An 18,426-nucleotide genomic window follows, 5' to 3' on the forward strand; every position below is an offset into this window, starting at 1 on the left:
GCTTACGAAATGGTGGAGTATTCCGGTTGGAGTTATTAATACTATTATATTATTTTGGACAACAAAATTTAAAAATATTTTAATACTATTTTGTGTTGAGGTTAACAAAAATTAAGAAAAATATGCGTGTGTGTGAAAGAAAAAATCATAATACTATATTGTATGAGGAAGAGTACAAGGTATATGAGATCTTATATATAGATTGGTGAAATACATCATGTGGTTTAGATATCAGATCGTAGATTTATATAAATAATTATTCACTAAGTATACACATGGGTGTGCACTATTGTGTGTAGATCAATAATGTAAAACTGTGCTCCGATGCAGTAATCTTCAAAATCAAAATTAACTGCATGAGTTTATGTTTTATTGCAATTTGATCCATACACATATAGCTAGTCATCATACTCATCATACATTCATATATATAAATGAACATGATGCAGCTTATGTTTAATTAAATCAATAAAATTTCATAATCACTTGTTAAAATTAAAAGAGATCAAACACGTTATTGAAACGCATGCTTATGTTTAATTAAATCTATAAAATTTCTTAACCACTTTATAAAAGAGATCAAACAACACGTTATTCAAGTATATTTTAATGTTGAATAACAAGATATTGTAAATTAATAATGACCAAAGTCCTTTAATTTACCCAAATTATTATATCAACTTTAACAAAGTAAAAAAGCTACTCTCGGAATTGACAATTCCTTGCACCAAAAAGCGAAATTTATTTCCTCAGGACCCTCGTTCCCTGCCTGATAAGTTTTTAATGGAGCAATGAATATAAATTATAGTGATTCACGGCATATTAGAGAAGCAAACCTATCAGTACTTGATCCTATACTCGATCCTAGAACCTTATACAAACTTATACCGCTTCCAGAACCAGTTGAGCTATATTCGTGCCGGCGGCATTGTCAATTAGTAATTGTGTAGAGAGTTGTCTCAGTCTATTAAATGTCTATTTCCACATGCATTATTAGTGTAAAAAGGGTACTAGACTTCCACTTCTTTGGAGAAAGAAAAGTTGGATTATAATTTATAATTTATATAAATATTGAATATATATGAATTATGGTGGTCCAAAAAATGAGCATGCTCTGTGGTCTCAATCTCATTAAATCCAAGTCAGCCTGCCTAGTTGGAATACGATTATCTTACAAGGTAACAACATTTAGACATAGTCCATAATTTTTTCCTATTAAAAAAAAAAGACCTAGTTATTTGCAGTAAATTAATTAATTAAATACTAGTTTCATATTAGTGACTTGCTAATTAAATTTTGCTACGTACTTTATAGTGAGTTGAAAATTGACATATTATTGAATGATTAATTAATCTCGAAAAACTCTAATATATAGACTTGACGTGTATATATGCATTGTTTGATAGGGTATATTACAATTTACAACCACCTCCCTGAGATAAAGTGTAATTACAAAAGATCCCTTATTTTTGAGAAATTATATTTAGACATTTGAAGTTTGTAAATTTCTTACATCCACCCCCAACAAAAGGATGTCAAATGTCAATGTAAGAAATCTATAAATTGCAGGGAGCGGATGTAATTACTAAAAATTGAGGGGGGGTTTTCGTAAATATACCTTACCTCAGGGGGCAGTTGTAATTTACCCTTGTTTCATACATATGATTGCATTCAGCTTAATGTATATTTTATGAAAGAGCCCTCACTTTATAGGAAATTAACAAAAGTGGCATGAAAACGATGCTTAAACATCCATGCATTAATCAAATAATTACGTACCAAAGATTAATTACTTGTGATGAATAAATAAACCCATATTTAATTATTTCCTAAATCAACACTTCATTGACAAAAGAGATAAGAGTAAAAGAGATTAACATCTACAAGATTATGATGCCACGAAAGAATGATCAATTATCTAAGCACGTTAAGTAAACCAAAAAAAAAATTTATATTTAGCAATAAATGATTAATCACTATTATCTATAGTACCAATAATATCAACCATCCTGGGATAGAAATACATCAAAATGGACATCAATTTTCCTTTGGCCAGCATTGTGAAGACATAATAGTAAATCGACATTTTTTCCCGAAGCAAGAACACGAGAAACACGAAAACCGCTATAATTATAGATACACCGCTTATATAAAATAAACCGAAAAAATTATCCATACCAAGTGGATCGGCCTTATCCAATATCGATTCATCGTCCTGATATAACAATTCGGACCGACTCGAGAACCATTTCTTCTCCAGTTGCACAAGTTTACCTTCCTCTCTGAGTTCAGCTATGGCTTTCGACATATCGTGGACCAATGGTGAACCTTTCGGAAAAGCCTGTCGCATATTATTAATACGAGAAAAATAAAAAATTAAACAATATGTGATTTTTGAAAAAGAAGATATAATTTTTTTTTCTGCGGAAGGATAGATACTTACGAAACCGAAGCCGTTTGAAGTCAGTGAGGACTCGATTATGACGTAATCACGTGGAAACCTTGCTATGAATATTTTAAGGTAAGGTAGTTCTTCGGCTATAGCGCTGACACCGCCGTTTTTACTACCTTTTCTTAAAGCCTCGTCGTATTCTTCGGGAGAACGATAAGGCTTGAGCCTGTTGTCGTTGAAATTGAGATTGCTCACGGTAATCCCTTGTATGAAAGAGCTACCTGAGTAACCGATGTAATCACTTTTCGACAACTTAATCTGTTCGACTGTTAAAAGGGAAGTCAACTTTGCGATGTAACATGACGTCAGAATCAGGACTACGAATAACCAGACTCCCACAACAAATTTCGAGACATTGCTCTGTAACTTTTCGCCTGGAAGAAAAAAATAACATAAACAAAAATAATTGAGCAGAAAACCAAAAAAAAAAAAGGAAAAAAAAAATTATCTCGAAATTTGACCGTAGTAGAACAGAGAGTTTACGATGAGCATAAACGAGAGTCGAAGCAGCAAACCCCATTGCGGTTCCGATTTGCCGAGCTGGAGGACCTTGGAATTCTTCGTTAATACGATGTTCGATAAGCCAAACGACAAATCCAATCAGAAAAAAGAAACAGCCAATCGTTATCCAAAGATCTGCCTTGAGTGGCTTTAAGAAGAACCACGAGTCTTTGTTCAATCTGACGACAACCCCGACACCTAACTCCGTATAAGGCAAAGTGAAGTCAACGTATTCAGACCTGTTTGAGACTATAGTTATATCCCCCACTGCAGCATCAAAGTTCTACACAAAAATATATTATCAGCCAAAATTACTCGAAAGAAAAAAAAAAACAGATAGCAAAAGTAAGTGTACCTGTAGATAGACCTCACGTACGAGGTCGTTATAACTCCCATATTGATTGTCGAAAGGAATATACTCGAAAGATACCTTATACGGTAACCTGTCAACAGCAGCTCGAAATACTTCTATACAGAATCCACTCAAAGTTGTTTCATTATTCTTTGGATCGTGATACAAGCTCACCAATTCCGGGAACCTTCCGTTTGTTGGAATTCCAACTCGAAAGCTTTTTCCACTCTTTTGTAACAGCCAACGTTTTTTCGGAGCCGTTGAGTCGAATCCCGGCCAGATAATGGTTTCTAGAATGCCCGATGAAGAATTACTTATTTCCTTTGTAAGTCCGTATGCAGATGACCAAAAACCAACTCTTCTTTCCCCTTTACCTAATACATTCACTATTTCGTATGTATCGAGAACTAATTTCCTATTTTCAATCTTAAATGTGCCCAATAAACCTGTAGAATTACTGTTTGTAATCTTGCTCAAAATGGCCGAACCACTATTTGATTTTAATCGAGCCGAAACCCGTTCGACTGCCTCAGCTAAAACCCAAGCAGCATCGTATGCGAATACACCATACACATTCAACTCCTTCATTTCCGCATTTGATTCGTGCGGCTGAAATTCCCTTCTCCATCTCAAAGTTAAGTTTTGGATCTTGCTTGATATCGGGATGTAAGGTCGAAAACCGACAACTCCTTGCATCGACTCGTAAACTGAAGAATCATCCATGGAGTACTCCAACGAATTTGTAGTCTTACTAGTCAAAATCCACACAAATCCATTGCTCATCATCCCTAATTTTTTTGCATTTACAAATACTTTAGTCGCTAGCGAAGGCGACAAATGCACCAAGATCGTCGAAGCTTTCATCATATTAAACTTATGAAGCTCGTTAACGATTTGGTCATCTGTCGCCTCAATAGAAACGGCGGTTTGATACGCAATAGCCAATTTGTAATCCTGTAACAAATCGTGTACGTATGTTTGGGCTTGTCTTGCATCTGCAGTATCTTCGTACAAAAAGACGAAACTCCTCCACTTGAATTCTTCTAGAAAGGCAGCAATTCCATGGAACTGATTCTTCTCATCTTCAGCAAATTGAATAAAACAAGGATGCATATTCGATATCGACGAAAATGATACGACTGGGACATTAACTCTGTCCCCTAACCTCGGCAAAAACGAATCCCCATTCGGTATTTTCTGAATCATGATTGCATGCACTTCAACATTCTCCAAAAGGTCGAGAGCTGCATTAGGAAACGATAGGCGATCCTAAACGAGAATATTTCAAGAAAATGCTTACTTCTATACTATACGATCTTCCATAACAATAAAGAGAAAAATCGGTACTACTGATTATATTTCGCCAAATTTGAAACAAAAAAATTCTAATGCAGATCTTTGGTAGTTTATTTCGATAAATTGCAGTTTTATAACCCTCTCATAGGATAAACTAATATTGCTACTTGTCTGAAATAAAAAACGAAAAAAACTCACCGGCATCTGTACAATTGAAAGAATCTCTAACATGAAGAGCAATCCTTGTACTGCACCCATTATTGAGATTATAAAATTCTGACAGAGCCATTGTAATACTGCTCTGTATAACCTTCCCCACCCAAGATTCCATGTCGACAATCAAACCGACGTTGATTACGTTCTTTTCACCATTATTATGTGAAACCATGTTGTCATCATCATCAACAACATATGAGTGACTATGAAATATTCCAAATAACAGTAGCCATAAAACGAAGGTTTGAATCTTCATTAATATTCCAACTACCCGAATATGATTGTTTTACAATTATTTCACTTCATCTTTGAAGAGAGATGCTGCTGCTGCAAGTGGGGGATTAAAATTAAGATATTTGTGAATAACTTCGGTCCCAAGTTGAATATACCGACAATGTTGACCAATACAGCCAGAAGATTGTCAACGCCAATACATCAACGTCTCTTTCCGGCATTTTGTCGAACACATCACTGGCAACATTTACACCCTAAACTTCATCATCACCTTAGATCACACACTATCCGGGAATAATTACATCTAATTTTAATAAATAATCATCAATAAACAATTAAACATGCAATTAAAAAAACTGATCTTTGAAATTTAAGCTCCCAAGGGTTCGCTTGTTTTAAATATTATATTATAGGGGCATTTATGTTAATAAAAATAATAAGGGGGTTCTTTGAAATTTGGAATTAAGTACAAATATTTCGAATGCAAAAACACTTCTCATATAATTAATGGTTGACTTGGAACGTTCTTTTGTCCTTATTGACTATTTTACTAAAGTTGACTTTTGAATCATATTTGGACTTTGGTTCATATGAATTTTCAATTAGTTGGTAACATGCTTTTTCAAGGCTGAATATAAGATTGAAACTTTCAAATATTTGAGATTAGTAGAACCAACTTATTTCATTATTTATTTTGTTATACAAGGGGTGACTTATAATCTATTAAGCTAGAATACTAGCTTATTGTACAAATAAAAAAGAAAAGAAAAAAATTCGAAAAATTTACATCATCTTCCATCGACTGCACCGATAATCCTCCCGGGATAGAAGTACCTCAAAACGGACATCAATTTTCCTCCGGCCATAAATGCGAAAATATTACAGTGTATCGACAATTTTTCCCTAAGTAAGAACACGAGAAATACAAGTATGGCCATAGCTTCAGATACCCCGTTTATTATAAACAGACCGAAAAAATTATACACACCGAGAGGGTCGGCCTTATTAGACGATTCTGTGTCCTGAGAAAACAATGAAGTTTGACTCGAAAACCATTTCCTCTCCATTTGCACGAGTTTCCCTTCTTCTCTCAGTTCACCTATTGCTATTGATATATCACGTACAAGAGGTGAACCCTTTTGGAACGCCTGCCAAATATATATATAAATATATAAACCGACGCACGAGAAAGAGTTTTTTTTTTTTTTTTTTTTTTTTTTTGTAGAAAGAAACACTTACGAAACCGAAGCCATTAGTTGTGGCTGACGAGTCGATTATGGTGTATTCATTAGGGTATTTTGCGACAAGTAGTTTAAGGTACGGTAGTTCGTCAACAATGGCACTAACACCGCCTTTTTTACTTCCTTTTCTTAAAACCTCGTTGTAGTCGTTTGGAGATTGATAAGGCTGGCGCCGGTTATCTGTGAAATTCAGATTGCTCACACTAACTCCTCGTACTACGAAAGAATTAGCTGGATAACCTATGTAATCACTTGTAGCTAATTTGATCTGTTCCACTGTCAAAAGCGAACTCAGCTTTGCAATATAACTGGATGTTAGTATTAGAACAACAAACAACCAGACGCCCACGACAAATCTTGAGATGTTACTTTTTAAATTCTCTCCTGCACACAAAAAAAAAAAAAAAAAAAAAATCACATGCAAATAAATTATCAGAAACGAATCTTTGTTTGTAATTTATTTATTTCAAACAAGAGAAGAGAGAGTATACTGTGAGCATAAACAAGAGTCGAAGCAGCAAACGATAACGCGGTTCCAATCTGCTGAGCTGGAGAGCCTTGGAATTCTTCATTCATACGGTGCTCGATAAGCCAAATAATAAATCCGGTCAGGAAAAAGAAACATGCACTCGTTATCCATAGATATATATTGAGTGGCTTTAAGAAGAACCAAGGGTCTCTATCGTTCAATTTAACGATAATGCCCAGGCCTAACTCGGAAAAAGGCAGTGTGAAGTCGACATATAAAGACCTGTTGGAAAGGATAGTTATGTCCCCCACTGCAGCATCGTATTTCTAGACAATTCATGAAGAAAAAAATAGTTATCAGCGAAAATACTTGAAAGAAAGAGAGTATTCTTTTGAAAGGCACACAATTTACTGGTTAGAGCACATTGAACAAGGGTTTGATCGATAAAAGCTAGAATCTTTGAAGAAGAATCAGGACCATCAAATAAGAATTACATGCACATTCTTCCGATAGCAAATATTGAGCTGAAACTTATATGACACAACGAAAACTCATGCTCGAAATTGTGAGAATTTCCACGACTGATGTTTCTCAGACAATTTGAAGAGAATATATACCTGTTCATAGACCTGATATATGAGGTCATTATAACTGTATTGGTCAGTGTCAAAGGGAATATACTCGATAGATATCTTGTATGGCAGCCTGTCAACAGCAGCTCGAAATACATCTATGCAGAATCCGCTCACAGTTGTTGCACCGCGTTGTTGATCATAATCCCAGCTTAGCAATTCAGGGAAGGTGGCTTTTCCTGGAACTGCAATTCGAAAGAATTTTCCACTCTTTTGTAACAGCCAACGTTTTTTCGGAGCTGTTGAGGAGAATCCTGGCCAGATAATGGTTTCAAGAATGCCCGATGCAGAATTAAGGGACGGATTTATTTTCTCAGTAAGTCCATGTGCAGATGTCCAGAAACCTACTCTTCTTTCCCCATTACCTATTACATTCAGTACTTCATAAATCTCAAGGACTGATTTCCCATACGAAAGCTGAAACTTTCCCAGTAACCCAGTAAACGTACTGCTTACAATCTTGCTCAGGATTTCTGAACCACTGCTTGAAACTTTTAGTGCAGCAAAACTCAACTGCTTTGGTCCTGCACCTGCACTGGAATTTTGAGAGAGTTCTATTCCTACCCTTTCCACTGCCTCTGCTAAAACCGAAGCAGCGTCGTATGCCCATAAACCAAACACGTTCAACTCCCTGATTTCCATATTCGATTCATTGTGTTGAAACTCCCTTCTCAGTCGCAAAGTTAAATTTCGGGTGTTACTTGACGGAGGAATATAATATCTGAAACCAATGGCTCCTTCTATTGACTCGTAAACTGAAGAATCCTCCCAGTCCAACAAATTCATGGTTTTGCTCGTCACTATCCACGCAAATCCTTTGCTCATCATCCCTAATATTTTCGCATTTAAAAATACTTTCAATGCTAAAGAGGGTGACAAGTGCATCAAAATTATGGAAGCTTTCATCTCCATGAGCTTATGAAGCTCATTAATGATTTGATTATCCGTCGCCTGAAGAGAAATGGCGGTTTGATACGCAACATTCAAGTGATTCTCCTGTAATATATCATGTATATAAGTTTGGGCTTGTCTTGCATCTGCATTATCCTCGTACAAAAACACGAAGCTTTTCCATCTGAGTGATTTTAAAAAAGCAGCAATGCCATGGAACTGAGTGTTCTCATCTTCGGCAACTTGAACGAAATAAGGATGTTCGTTGGGTGACGATATTGAAGAGAACGATAATAATGGAACATTAACTCTGTCCCCCAGCCTGGCTAGAAACAACTCTTCGTTTGATATTTTCGGAATTATCATTGCTTGGACTTCAACATTCTCTAAAAGGTCTAGAGCTGCGTTACAAAAATAAAAGGCAATCGCGAGTGAGATTATTTCAAGGAAGTGCATCCTTCTAAACTACATACTCTTCCGTAATGAGGTGGTAAAATGACGTTTTTTGTTCTTTTCCCAGACTGAAACAAAAACACTGACATGGAGTTTTGGTAATTTAGTTGATTGAATTACAGCAATAGAACCATGTTATTCCTTCTTTTTCCCCTTAGACCAGAAATCTTGACGAAAAGATAACTCATGCAAGCCATAAAGTGAGCACGACTATAACTAATGTCACTAAGAGAGCAAAATCCATGCTTTAAATTTGAATATACATTTGGGCGAAAAAATGCTGCGATTCTGTAGGGCCTCAAAAATTTAAACACTTTAAATGACAACTCATATCTTTTTGTAAGGAAAATCTGAACCAAGCCGAATAAAATAATAATAGCTTCAACACAAAAACTTAAGCCCAGCTTTAGTTGGTGCAGAAAAAAAACAAGAACAAATATGACAATTGCTGCAGTAAACAAAAACTCACCAGCAGCAATAGAACGTAAAGAATCTCCACCGGAATCTCTCACATGAAGAGCAATCCTCGTTTTATAGCCCCCGTTAAGTCTATAAAAGTCAGATACAGCCATTTTAATGCAGCTATGGACAATCTTCCCCTCCCATGTTCCCATATCAAGAATCACACCAATGTTGATACTAATCTTTTCACCGTTATCAAGTACCGAAATCTTCGGCTCATCGGCATATGAGCGGTTACGAAATGCAAGCAACAGCAGGCAAACAACAAAGGCCTGAAACTTCATTATTTCTCCAACTCTCCAAATTAGGTATTTTCAGTTTCTGGCCATTTTGCAAGTCTTCCTCGCTGTATATAGAAGCTACAAGTGGGTTACGGAGTAAATTCATTAGCACCACCCAATACTGCCGGGAATTGTTAGTCAACTCGAGACATTCATTGCCAGGACAGCCGTACGTTGAATATTCAGAGAGTTTTGACCGAGACAACCAAAAAATTATCAAGGTCAATGAAGCAATGTATCTTCCTGGCATTTTGTCGAACACCTTACCGTCAATTTTTTTCCTGAAACTCAACTTGATTAGACACCATCGGAAATTTTAACAGGATTTTACTTTTAACCTTCCGTTTGCGAATTCAATGTCAGAAGATATAGTTTTTGGGCACCAGAAGATCATATCCAGGCTGGGAAAAATTAGAGCTTTCGATTGTGAAATCGGGATTCGGAGATTTGCGTGAACGACAGCGGTTAAGAGGAAAAGCTGGAGTTAATTGCAACCAGGACGATGAAAAATGAAGAAGATGGGGGAAAGGGCTTGGGGACATTTTTGACATTGCACAACCAAAAATTAAGAAAAAGTCACAGTAGGAGCGTGAGAGACACGATTTGCTCTCAGTCTCAGGAATAGCTTAGGCCCCAAGTTGAATATACCGATCGACAATGTTGACCAAATACAGCCAGAAGATTGTCAACGTCTCTTTCCGGCATTTTGTCGAACACATTACTGGCAACATTTACACCCTAAACTTCATCATCACCTTAGATCACACACTATCCGATCCGGGCATCATTTTTTTTCTTCTTTTCAACCCACCATTTCTTAGTTTCACTTCCATAATTCCACATGTTTTTTTTAGAGCTTTAAACTATATTAAGTGTCGCATATTTTCTGCAGGTACTAGAAGCCCGTTAAAGTTTAATAATTAGATCTAATTTTAATAATCTTTAATATAAACTAGGGATAATTAGCAATACCCCCTCATCTAGGTAAATGAGTTAAGAAAACCCCCCCTCCCAAAAATAATTAGAAAAAACCCCCTTACTTAATATCCTACCCAAATATTATTTAATAATTCCCAAACCACCCTTATTATCCCTAACCCATTGCCGTTCTCTCTTTTTTTTCTTCTCGTCTTCTCTCTTCTGCCGTTCTCTCTTCTTCTTTTCTCATCTTCCCTCTTCTCGTCCTCTCTCTTCTCTCTTCTCTTGGCAATTACCTCCGCCATGGATTATCGGTCAGAGGAAGATGCCTTTGTATTCGCCACCCAACTGGCCATGGCGGCGGTGTTCCCAGCAGCACTCAAAACCGCCGTCTTTAGCTCCGGTTATTTATTTTATTCTTGTTAGAGATTGGTTTCGAAGGAGAGTTGGATTCTGATAAGCAATTAGAGTTTTTTTGGTGTAAAAACAGTTAGAATATGGAAGTGGGGTGGTGATGCTGTGGTGTGGCGACGACGTGGTGACGATGAAGAACAGATCTAGGGTTTTTTGGTGGATTGTGGTGGAAGACGGCGCAGAAAAAAAAAAAACCGCGCAGGCAGGGCCGTTAATCGACTACGTGGTTTAATCGACTATGTTCAATAGTCGATTAAGGCTTGATCGACTATGTTCAATAGTCGATTAAAGTTAACCGACTCTAGTTGTTAATTTTTTTTTATTTTTTTTTTGTTTATTAATTCCAATGTATAAATCAGTTACAATGTTTGTATTTTTTTATTTTAAATATAATTGATTTTGCATTTTTTTTGTAATTGTGATTTGTTATTTTTAATAGCTAAAATTTTAATCGACTATGCATTAATAAACCTGATAGAGCAAAAAATTAAAAAAACCAAAAAAAATTTAAAAACAAAATTAGAAACAAAAAAAAATCAAAAAATTAAAGATTTTCCTTAATCGACTATGAAGCATAGTCGATTTAAGACTAATCGACTATGCTTCATAGTCGATTAAAAAAACGGATAAAAAAAAAAAAAAAAAACGCGGAGCGCTGACCCAGTGATGAGGTGGCGGGCGGGGGTAAAACTGGAAAACATAATGGCTGAAAATGGGTGTGGACTTTTCTCAAATGGACTAAAATATTTTGGGCCTCCCTCAATTAAAAAAAGTAGTGAGGGGGTTTTCTCAAAGAGCCCCTATAAACTATGTATATATTAAGGTTAGTTTGAAAGGGGATAATTACACTTTTGGTCCCTCATGTTTGGCATGATTTCACTTTTGGTCCACTTTGTTTCAAAGTGAACAAAGTTCACCTCCAAGTTTCAATTTTAAACATTTTTGGTCCCCGCCGTTACATATCCGTTAGCAAGTAACGGAAAACACTATTTTGGGGTGCAAATTGAAATTTTTAAATCTTTTGGGGCTGAAAATAATTATAAATTTAAATTAGACTACTTATAATTTTTAATAATAAAAAAAGAAAACCGAACATTGCCCTTTACCATCCCACCCCTAGGAATCCACCTTTCAACTGCCAAGCATGGGAACTTACTTATATTATGAATCTAACCTTTTTGAATAAAGGTGAGAACTCGCTTTCCAATCCTTGCGATTCTTTCTGTGCGCCAACGAAACATAATATACTTAATATTATTATAATTATACTACTTATAATTAATTTTTTAATAATAAAAAAAATATTTTAATCATACTTAATATTGTTTTTAATTATACTACTTATGATAAAAAAAATTAATTACAAAAAAATAAATTAACTAAACAAATTATTTTTAATTATATTTAATATTATTATAATTGTACTACTTATAATTATTTTTTTAATAATAAAAAATAAATTAACTAAACAAGTATTTTTAATTATAATTAATAGTATTTTTAATTATACTACTTATAGTAAAAAAATAATAATAATAAAAAGAAATTAGCTGAACAAGTCATGTATAATGATACTTTATATTATTATAATTATACTACTTATAATTATTTTTTTAATAATAAAAAAAATAACTAAATAAATTATTGTGCATTATAGTTAATATTAGTTTTCATTATACTACTTATGATTATCTTTTAATAATAAAAAAATAAATTAACTAAATCAATTTCATTATACTTAATATTATTAAAAGTTTAATTATAAGTAGTCTATTTTAAATTTCTAATTATTTTTCAGCCCCAACAAATTTTAAAAGTTTAATTTTCGCCCCAAAATAGTGTTTTCCGTTACTTGCTAACGGACATGTAACGGCGGGGACCAAAAGTGTTCAAAATTGAAACTTGGAGGTGAACTTTGTTCACTTTGAAACAAGGGGGACCAAAAGTGAAATCGAGCCAAACATGAGGGACCAAAAGTGTAATTATTCCGTTTTAAAGTTTGTCAGCTCGTTTTTCCAAGTTAAGAAAATTGGGGGAATACGATGCTACACCCGGTGATTTTCACCGGGTGGCTCTCTTATTGCCATGTGTCCTTTTTAATTTATTTTATAATTATATTTCTAAAACCCAATGGACCATAACTGAACTCGTAGTGGGAATCTTATCAATTAGGGTCTCTGATTATATTCACCAGGTGTAGCATAGGTATTGCCAGAAAATTGAGGCATTGCTACAAGTCCACGTTAATAATGCCAACTAGACCTAATTAATTAATTGGAAACATATTTCATAACATACTCCCAATTTTTTTATTTTATTTTTACATATCTAATTCTTATTATGTCGTCTTAAATTCATGACCAAAATGTTCCAAGTGCAAGGCGTTCACCAACGTACTCGCGCGTAAATTCTAAACACTGATATTTAAATTGCACAACAGGTTGTTGGAAATTGGAATAACAATTGTCTATCAAAGATCAAATTTATTTAACATAAATAAAAATTCTACACAAACCCATAATGTGAAAATCCAAAACTACCTTCCATAATTTATTAACCATCTACTGCACCAATAACATTAACCACCTCCCTGGAATTGAAGTAACCTCAACATGGTCGTCAATTTTCTTCTGGCCATCTGTGCGAAACTATTATAGTAGATCGACAATTTTTCCCTGAATAAGAACACGAGAAATACGAGTATGGCTATAGCTTCAGATACCCCATTTATAAGAAACAGACCAAAAAAATTATACACGCTCAGAGGGTCGGCCTCGAAAGGTGATTCAGTGTCTAGAGAAAACAACGAAGTTTGACTTGAAAACCATTTCTTCTCTATTTGCAAAAGTATTCCTTCTTCTCTAAGTCGAGAAACTGCTACTGACATATCTCTGCCAAGCGAAGAACCTTGTTGGAACGCCTGTTGAATATTAAACCAAAATCAGTACCCAAGGAACACAAATAAGTAGGAGAAATAAATATTTTTTTTATTCAAAACATATAAATTTTTCGAAAGATGAAACTTACAAAACCAAAGCCACCAGTTATGGCTGACGACTCCATTATGGTGTATTTATTAGGGTACCTTGCAACAAGTAGTTTTAGGTAAGGTAGTTCATCGATTATAGCACCAACACCGCCAGTTTTACTTCCTTCTCTTAAAGCCATGTCATAGTCCCCTGCAGACTCATAAGGCCGAAACCTGCTATCGGTGAAATTCAGATTGCTCACACGCATTCCACGTAGTACGAAAGAATTTCCTGGGTACCCTATATAATCACTTGTCGTTACTTTGATCTGTTCAATTGTCAAAAGCGAAGTCAACTTTGCAATATAACTGGATGCTAGTATCAGGACAACAAACAACCAGACTCCCACAACAAATTTGGAGATGTTACTTTTTAACTTTTCTCCTACAAAAACAAACATAAACATAAATCAGTAAGATGCCAAAAAAAGAAAAAGAAATACGAAAAATCAGACACCATCTTTATTCGTAATTTATTTCAGCAAGAGCTTATTTGACAAAGAGCATTGAGTGGAACCACTTTTATGTTCTTTGTTAGCCCACAGCTTCTGTTCCTCAATCCCTTTTCTGCGACTTGTCTGTTTCACTCACTATCTTTTGTCCATTATTTCTCAAGCATGATGAGAAGAAGCTAATTTGATGGTTTCAATCTCTTTTGGCTTCAATAATCAACACTGGACAATAAACAACTTCTGTATCTATAGTATAAGAATCTTATGGCTCTAATTAGAGCTAAAAACATAAATTCTCATAATGAACTAGGTTCAAAGTTCTTAATCACCAATTTCAAAAATACGAGGATGCATCTCTGACAAAAAATCCTAATGTAATATGATGAACATTATAAGCATATTCGTCAAAAACTAAAATATGATAATACCCTACATCCAGGAATGAATCTACTATTTTTGCTCATAAACAAGGAAACAATTGAAGCAGAAAACCGAAAATAAAAAAAGGAACGTCAGTTTTGCTCAGTAATTGACTGTAAGTCTGTAACAATAGAAAAGAGAGTTTACTGTGAGCATAGACAAGAGTTGAAGCAGCAAACGACAACGCGGTTCCAAGCTGCTGAGCTGGAGGGCCTTGGAATTCTTCATTAATACGGTGTTCAATAAGCCAAATAATAAACCCGGTCAGGACAAAGAAACAGGCACTTGTTATCCATAAATATATATTGAGTGGCTTTAAGAAGAACCAAGGGTCTCTATCATTCAATTTGGCAACAATCCCCAGACCCATCTCGGTAAAAGGCGGTGTGAAGTCAACATATAAAGACCTGTTGGCATAGATAGTTATGTCCCCCACTGCGGCGTCGTATTTCTAGACAATTCATGAAGAAAAACATAGTTATCAGCTAAAATACTTGAAAGAAAGAGAAACAAGAGGGTATTCTTTTGAAAGGCACACAATTTACTGGTTAGAGCACAATGACAGCATAACAAGGATTTGATCGATAAAAGATAGAATCTTTGAAGAAGAATCAGGACCATCAAATAAGAATTACATGCACATTCTTCCGATAGCAAATATTGAGTTGAAACTTATATGACACAACGAAAACTCATGCTCGAAATTGTGAGAATTTCCGCGACTGATGTTCTCAGACAAATTGAAGAGAATATACACCTGTTCATAGACCTGATATATGAGGTCATTATAACTGTAATGGCCATTGTCAAAGGGAATATACTCGATAGATATGTTATATGGCAGCCTGTCAACAGCAGCTTGAAATACATCTATGCAGAATCCGCTCACAGTTGTTGCACCACGTTGTTGATCATAATCCCAGCTTAGCAATTCAGGGAAGGTGGCTTTTCCTGGAACTGCAATTCTAAAGCTTTTTCCATTCTCTTGTAACAACCAACGTTTCTTTGGAGCTGTTGAGGAGAATCCTGGCCAGATAATGGTTTCAATAATGCCAGACGAAGAATTACTTAAATCATTTGTAAGTCCGTATGCCGATGTCCAGAAACCAACTCTTCTTTCCCCTTTACCTATTACATTCAGTATTTCATATGTCTCAAGGACTGATTTCCCATGTGCAAGCTGAAACTTTCCCAGTAACCCTGTAAACGTACTGGTTACAATCTTGCTCAAGATAGCTGAACCATTGTTTGAAACTTTTAGTGTAGCATAACCCAACTGCTTTGGTCCTCCACTTGCAGTGGAATTTTGAGAGTGCTTTATTCCTGCACTTTCAATTGATTCTGCTAAAGCACAAGCAACATCATATGCCCATAAACCAAACACGTTCAACTCCTTCATTTCCATATTAGATTCATTGTGTTGAAACTCCCTTCTCAATCTCAAAGTTAAATTTCGGATCTTGCTTGACGGAGGAATATAATATCTGAAACCAATGACTCCTTGCATTGCCTCGTAAGCTGAAGAATCCTCCCAGTCCAACAAATTCATGGTCTTGCTAGTCACGATCCACGCAAATCCCTTGCTCATCATCCCTAATATTTTCGCATTTGAAAGTACTTTCGTTGCTAGAGAAGGTGACAAGTGCACCAAAATTATTGAAGCTTTCATGGCCATGAGTTTATGAAGCTCATTAATGATTTGATCATTTGTCGCCTGAAGAGAAATGGCGGTTTCATATGCAACACTCGAGTGCTTCTCCTGTAATATATCATGTATATAAGTTTGGGCTTGTCTTGCATCTGCAGTATCCTCGTACAAAAAAACGAAGCTTTTCCATCTGAATGCTTCTAAAAGGGCAGCAATGACGTGGAACTGAGTGTTCTCATCTTCAGCAACTTGAATGAAATAAGGATGTTTATCGGGTGACGATATTGAAGAAAATGATAATAATGGAACATTAACTTTGGCCCCTAGCCTGGCTAGAAACAACTCTTCATTTGATATTTTTGGAATTATGATTGCTTGGACTTCAACATTCTCTAAAAGGTCTAGAGCTGCATAACAAAATAACGGGCAGTCCTTACTTCTTCTAATCTATATAAGTTCTTTATCATTTTCAACAAAATGAAACAAAAACAATAACATGGAGTTCAGTAATTTAGTTAAAAAAAATAATAACGTCAACACAAAAACTCAAGCCCAGATTTAGTTGGGGCTGAGAAAACGAGAACAAAACTCACCAGCAGCAATAGAATGCAAAGAATCTCCCCTGGAATCTCTCACATGAAGAGAAATCCTAGTTCTATGGCCCCAGTTAAGGCTATAAAAGTCTGATATAGCCATTTTAATGCAGCTATGGACAACCTTCCCCTCCCATGTTCCCATATCAAGAATCACACCAATGTTGATACTGATCTTTTCACCGTTGTTATCCAGCACCGAAACCTTCGGCTCATACGCATATGAGCGGTGGTTAAGAAATGCAAGCAACAGCAGGCATACAATTAAAGCCTGAAACTTCATATTTCTCCAACTTTTCAAAGTAGATATTTTCAGTTTCTGACCATTGCAAGTCTGTCCAGGTTGTATAAAGAGCTAGAAATGGGGTATGGCGTGTACCGCCAAGCAATATGAATTCCTATGGCTGGGGTGGCCCCCGCCCCCCCAAGATTTTCTGTTTAAGCTGTTTTTTTTTTTTTTTTTGGTATTTATGTATTAGTTAATACACTTTCGACCCCCCAAACTTTTAATTTTGTACACTTTAGTCCCCAAAAACAAAAAAAAAAAAATCTATCTTAAATTACCCCTATATTTCCGCCCCCAAGAAAACCCCCCTAGGTCCGCCCCTGGTGCCACCCAATCCCCCACAACAATTGTTAAGATATTCACTACCAGGTCCGCCCCGCGTTGAATATCCATGGAATTTTGACCAAGACAACCAGAAAATTATCAAGGTTAATGAAGCAATATGTCTTTCAGGCATTTTGTCGAACAGCTTACCGTCCCCTTTTTCCTGAAACTCCACCAGCCTAAACATCGCCCGATTTTTTTCACAGACACAAACCCGCTACGAAATCAATATTCTCAGATACATTTTTTGCCACCAGAAAAGAGACCATCTTCCATTCTGATGACATGTGCAGATCGTATTTATAGTCTCCATTCGGGGGAGATTCTATAGAAGAAGATTAAATAAATAATTTCCTACGGCTATAATAGTACATCACAGACATCAATTTGTGGAATTGGAAAATTACTTTATAATTAATAATTAAAAAAATCTAAGTTATTATTGTCAACAGTTTATAAAGTTATATATGATTTGTCAACTGTATACAATACTAAATAATAAATTGAATGGTAAATTGCATCCCATGGGAAGGTCAAATTACGAAAAAAACTACTTATTTTCGTGTAATTACAATCTCCGCAACTATGAATATTCTTACACGTCAACCTTTATGGTATCAAATTGAACATAAACTTCTACATTCTGTGAAAAAAAATACAGTTTCTGATTGCAACACAATCTAATATTTACAAGTCAAGAGACACATCTTATGATAATTTTGTTTCAAAATGTGGAGTAATACGAGTACAAACTGGAGAATATTTAACATAATTTAGAAGATTCTATTAAATTTGACACCATCAAGGTGAAAGTGTAAGACAATTCATAGTTGTTGAAAATAATTGTAATTACCCAAACATGA

General features: G+C 35.4%; 3 protein-coding genes across 5 annotated transcripts; all 3 read right to left on the reverse strand.

Annotated features, from left to right (window-relative positions):
• Positions 1-1,938: 1,938 nt before the first annotated feature.
• LOC105956132 (glutamate receptor 1.2) lies at positions 1,939-10,331 on the reverse strand. Of its 3 annotated transcripts, none has more exons than XM_088816486.1 (6): positions 10,250-10,331; positions 4,800-5,335; positions 3,309-4,549; positions 2,936-3,236; positions 2,444-2,826; positions 1,939-2,341 (listed from the first exon to the last, which is right to left on the reverse strand). In XM_088816486.1, exons 2-6 carry the CDS (start codon positions 5,071-5,073, stop codon positions 1,970-1,972), a joined length of 2,571 nt encoding a protein of 856 aa, XP_088672612.1. In that variant the 5' UTR covers positions 5,074-5,335; positions 10,250-10,331; the 3' UTR covers positions 1,939-1,969. The 3 variants fall into 3 exon arrangements, with proteins under 3 accessions (XP_088672612.1, XP_088672613.1, XP_088672614.1); XM_088816487.1 differs by having other exon boundaries at positions 4,800-5,259; positions 10,171-10,331; XM_088816488.1 differs by lacking the exon at positions 10,250-10,331 and having other exon boundaries at positions 4,800-5,521.
• GLR1.3 (glutamate receptor 1.3) lies at positions 5,715-9,958 on the reverse strand. The gene is made up of 5 exons (XM_012993021.2): positions 9,207-9,958; positions 7,379-8,685; positions 6,784-7,087; positions 6,291-6,676; positions 5,715-6,199 (listed from the first exon to the last, which is right to left on the reverse strand). The coding sequence occupies exons 1-5, from the start codon at positions 9,481-9,483 to the stop codon at positions 5,840-5,842; spliced, it is 2,634 nt and encodes an 877-aa protein (XP_012848475.2). The 5' UTR covers positions 9,484-9,958; the 3' UTR covers positions 5,715-5,839.
• A 2,944-nt stretch (positions 10,332-13,275) lies between the features above and the next one.
• Positions 13,276-17,996, reverse strand: LOC148770935 (glutamate receptor 1.3-like). The gene is made up of 6 exons (XM_088816485.1): positions 17,558-17,996; positions 16,954-17,351; positions 15,470-16,767; positions 14,860-15,163; positions 13,840-14,225; positions 13,276-13,732 (listed from the first exon to the last, which is right to left on the reverse strand). Exons 2-6 carry the CDS (start codon positions 17,234-17,236, stop codon positions 13,391-13,393), a joined length of 2,613 nt encoding a protein of 870 aa, XP_088672611.1. The 5' UTR covers positions 17,237-17,351; positions 17,558-17,996; the 3' UTR covers positions 13,276-13,390.
• Between the last annotated feature and the right edge of the window lie 430 nt (positions 17,997-18,426).

The sequence above is a fragment of the Erythranthe guttata genome, chromosome 4 (assembly GCF_056151865.1).
Source record: "Erythranthe guttata isolate IM_541 chromosome 4, IM_541, whole genome shotgun sequence".
NCBI lineage: Eukaryota > Viridiplantae > Streptophyta > Magnoliopsida > Lamiales > Phrymaceae > Erythranthe > Erythranthe guttata.

Excerpts from the sequence above, each read along its gene's own strand:
- GLR1.3 (XM_012993021.2), bottom strand. The coding sequence starts at position 9,483 with ATGAAGTTTCAGGCCTTTGTTGTTTGCCTGCTGTTGCTTGCATTTCGT. Across the intron at positions 7,088-7,378 it reads TATATCAGGTCTATGAACAG|AAATACGATGCTGCAGTGGG; the intron begins GTATATATTCTC and ends TGAATTGTCTAG. Across the intron at positions 6,677-6,783 it reads GACTCTTGTTTATGCTCACA|GAGAGAATTTAAAAAGTAAC; the intron begins GTATACTCTCTC and ends TTTTGTGTGCAG.
- LOC105956132 (XM_088816486.1), bottom strand. The coding sequence starts at position 5,073 with ATGAAGATTCAAACCTTCGTTTTATGGCTACTGTTATTTGGAATATTT. Across the intron at positions 4,550-4,799 it reads TTTCAATTGTACAGATGCCG|CTCTCGACCTTTTGGAGAAT; the intron begins GTGAGTTTTTTT and ends TTCCTAATGCAG. Across the intron at positions 3,237-3,308 it reads TACGTGAGGTCTATCTACAG|AACTTTGATGCTGCAGTGGG; the intron begins GTACACTTACTT and ends ATTTTTGTGTAG.
- LOC148770935 (XM_088816485.1), bottom strand. The coding sequence starts at position 17,236 with ATGAAGTTTCAGGCTTTAATTGTATGCCTGCTGTTGCTTGCATTTCTT. Across the intron at positions 15,164-15,469 it reads TATATCAGGTCTATGAACAG|AAATACGACGCCGCAGTGGG; the intron begins GTGTATATTCTC and ends TGAATTGTCTAG. Across the intron at positions 14,226-14,859 it reads AACTCTTGTCTATGCTCACA|GAGAAAAGTTAAAAAGTAAC; the intron begins GTAAACTCTCTT and ends TTGTTTTTGTAG.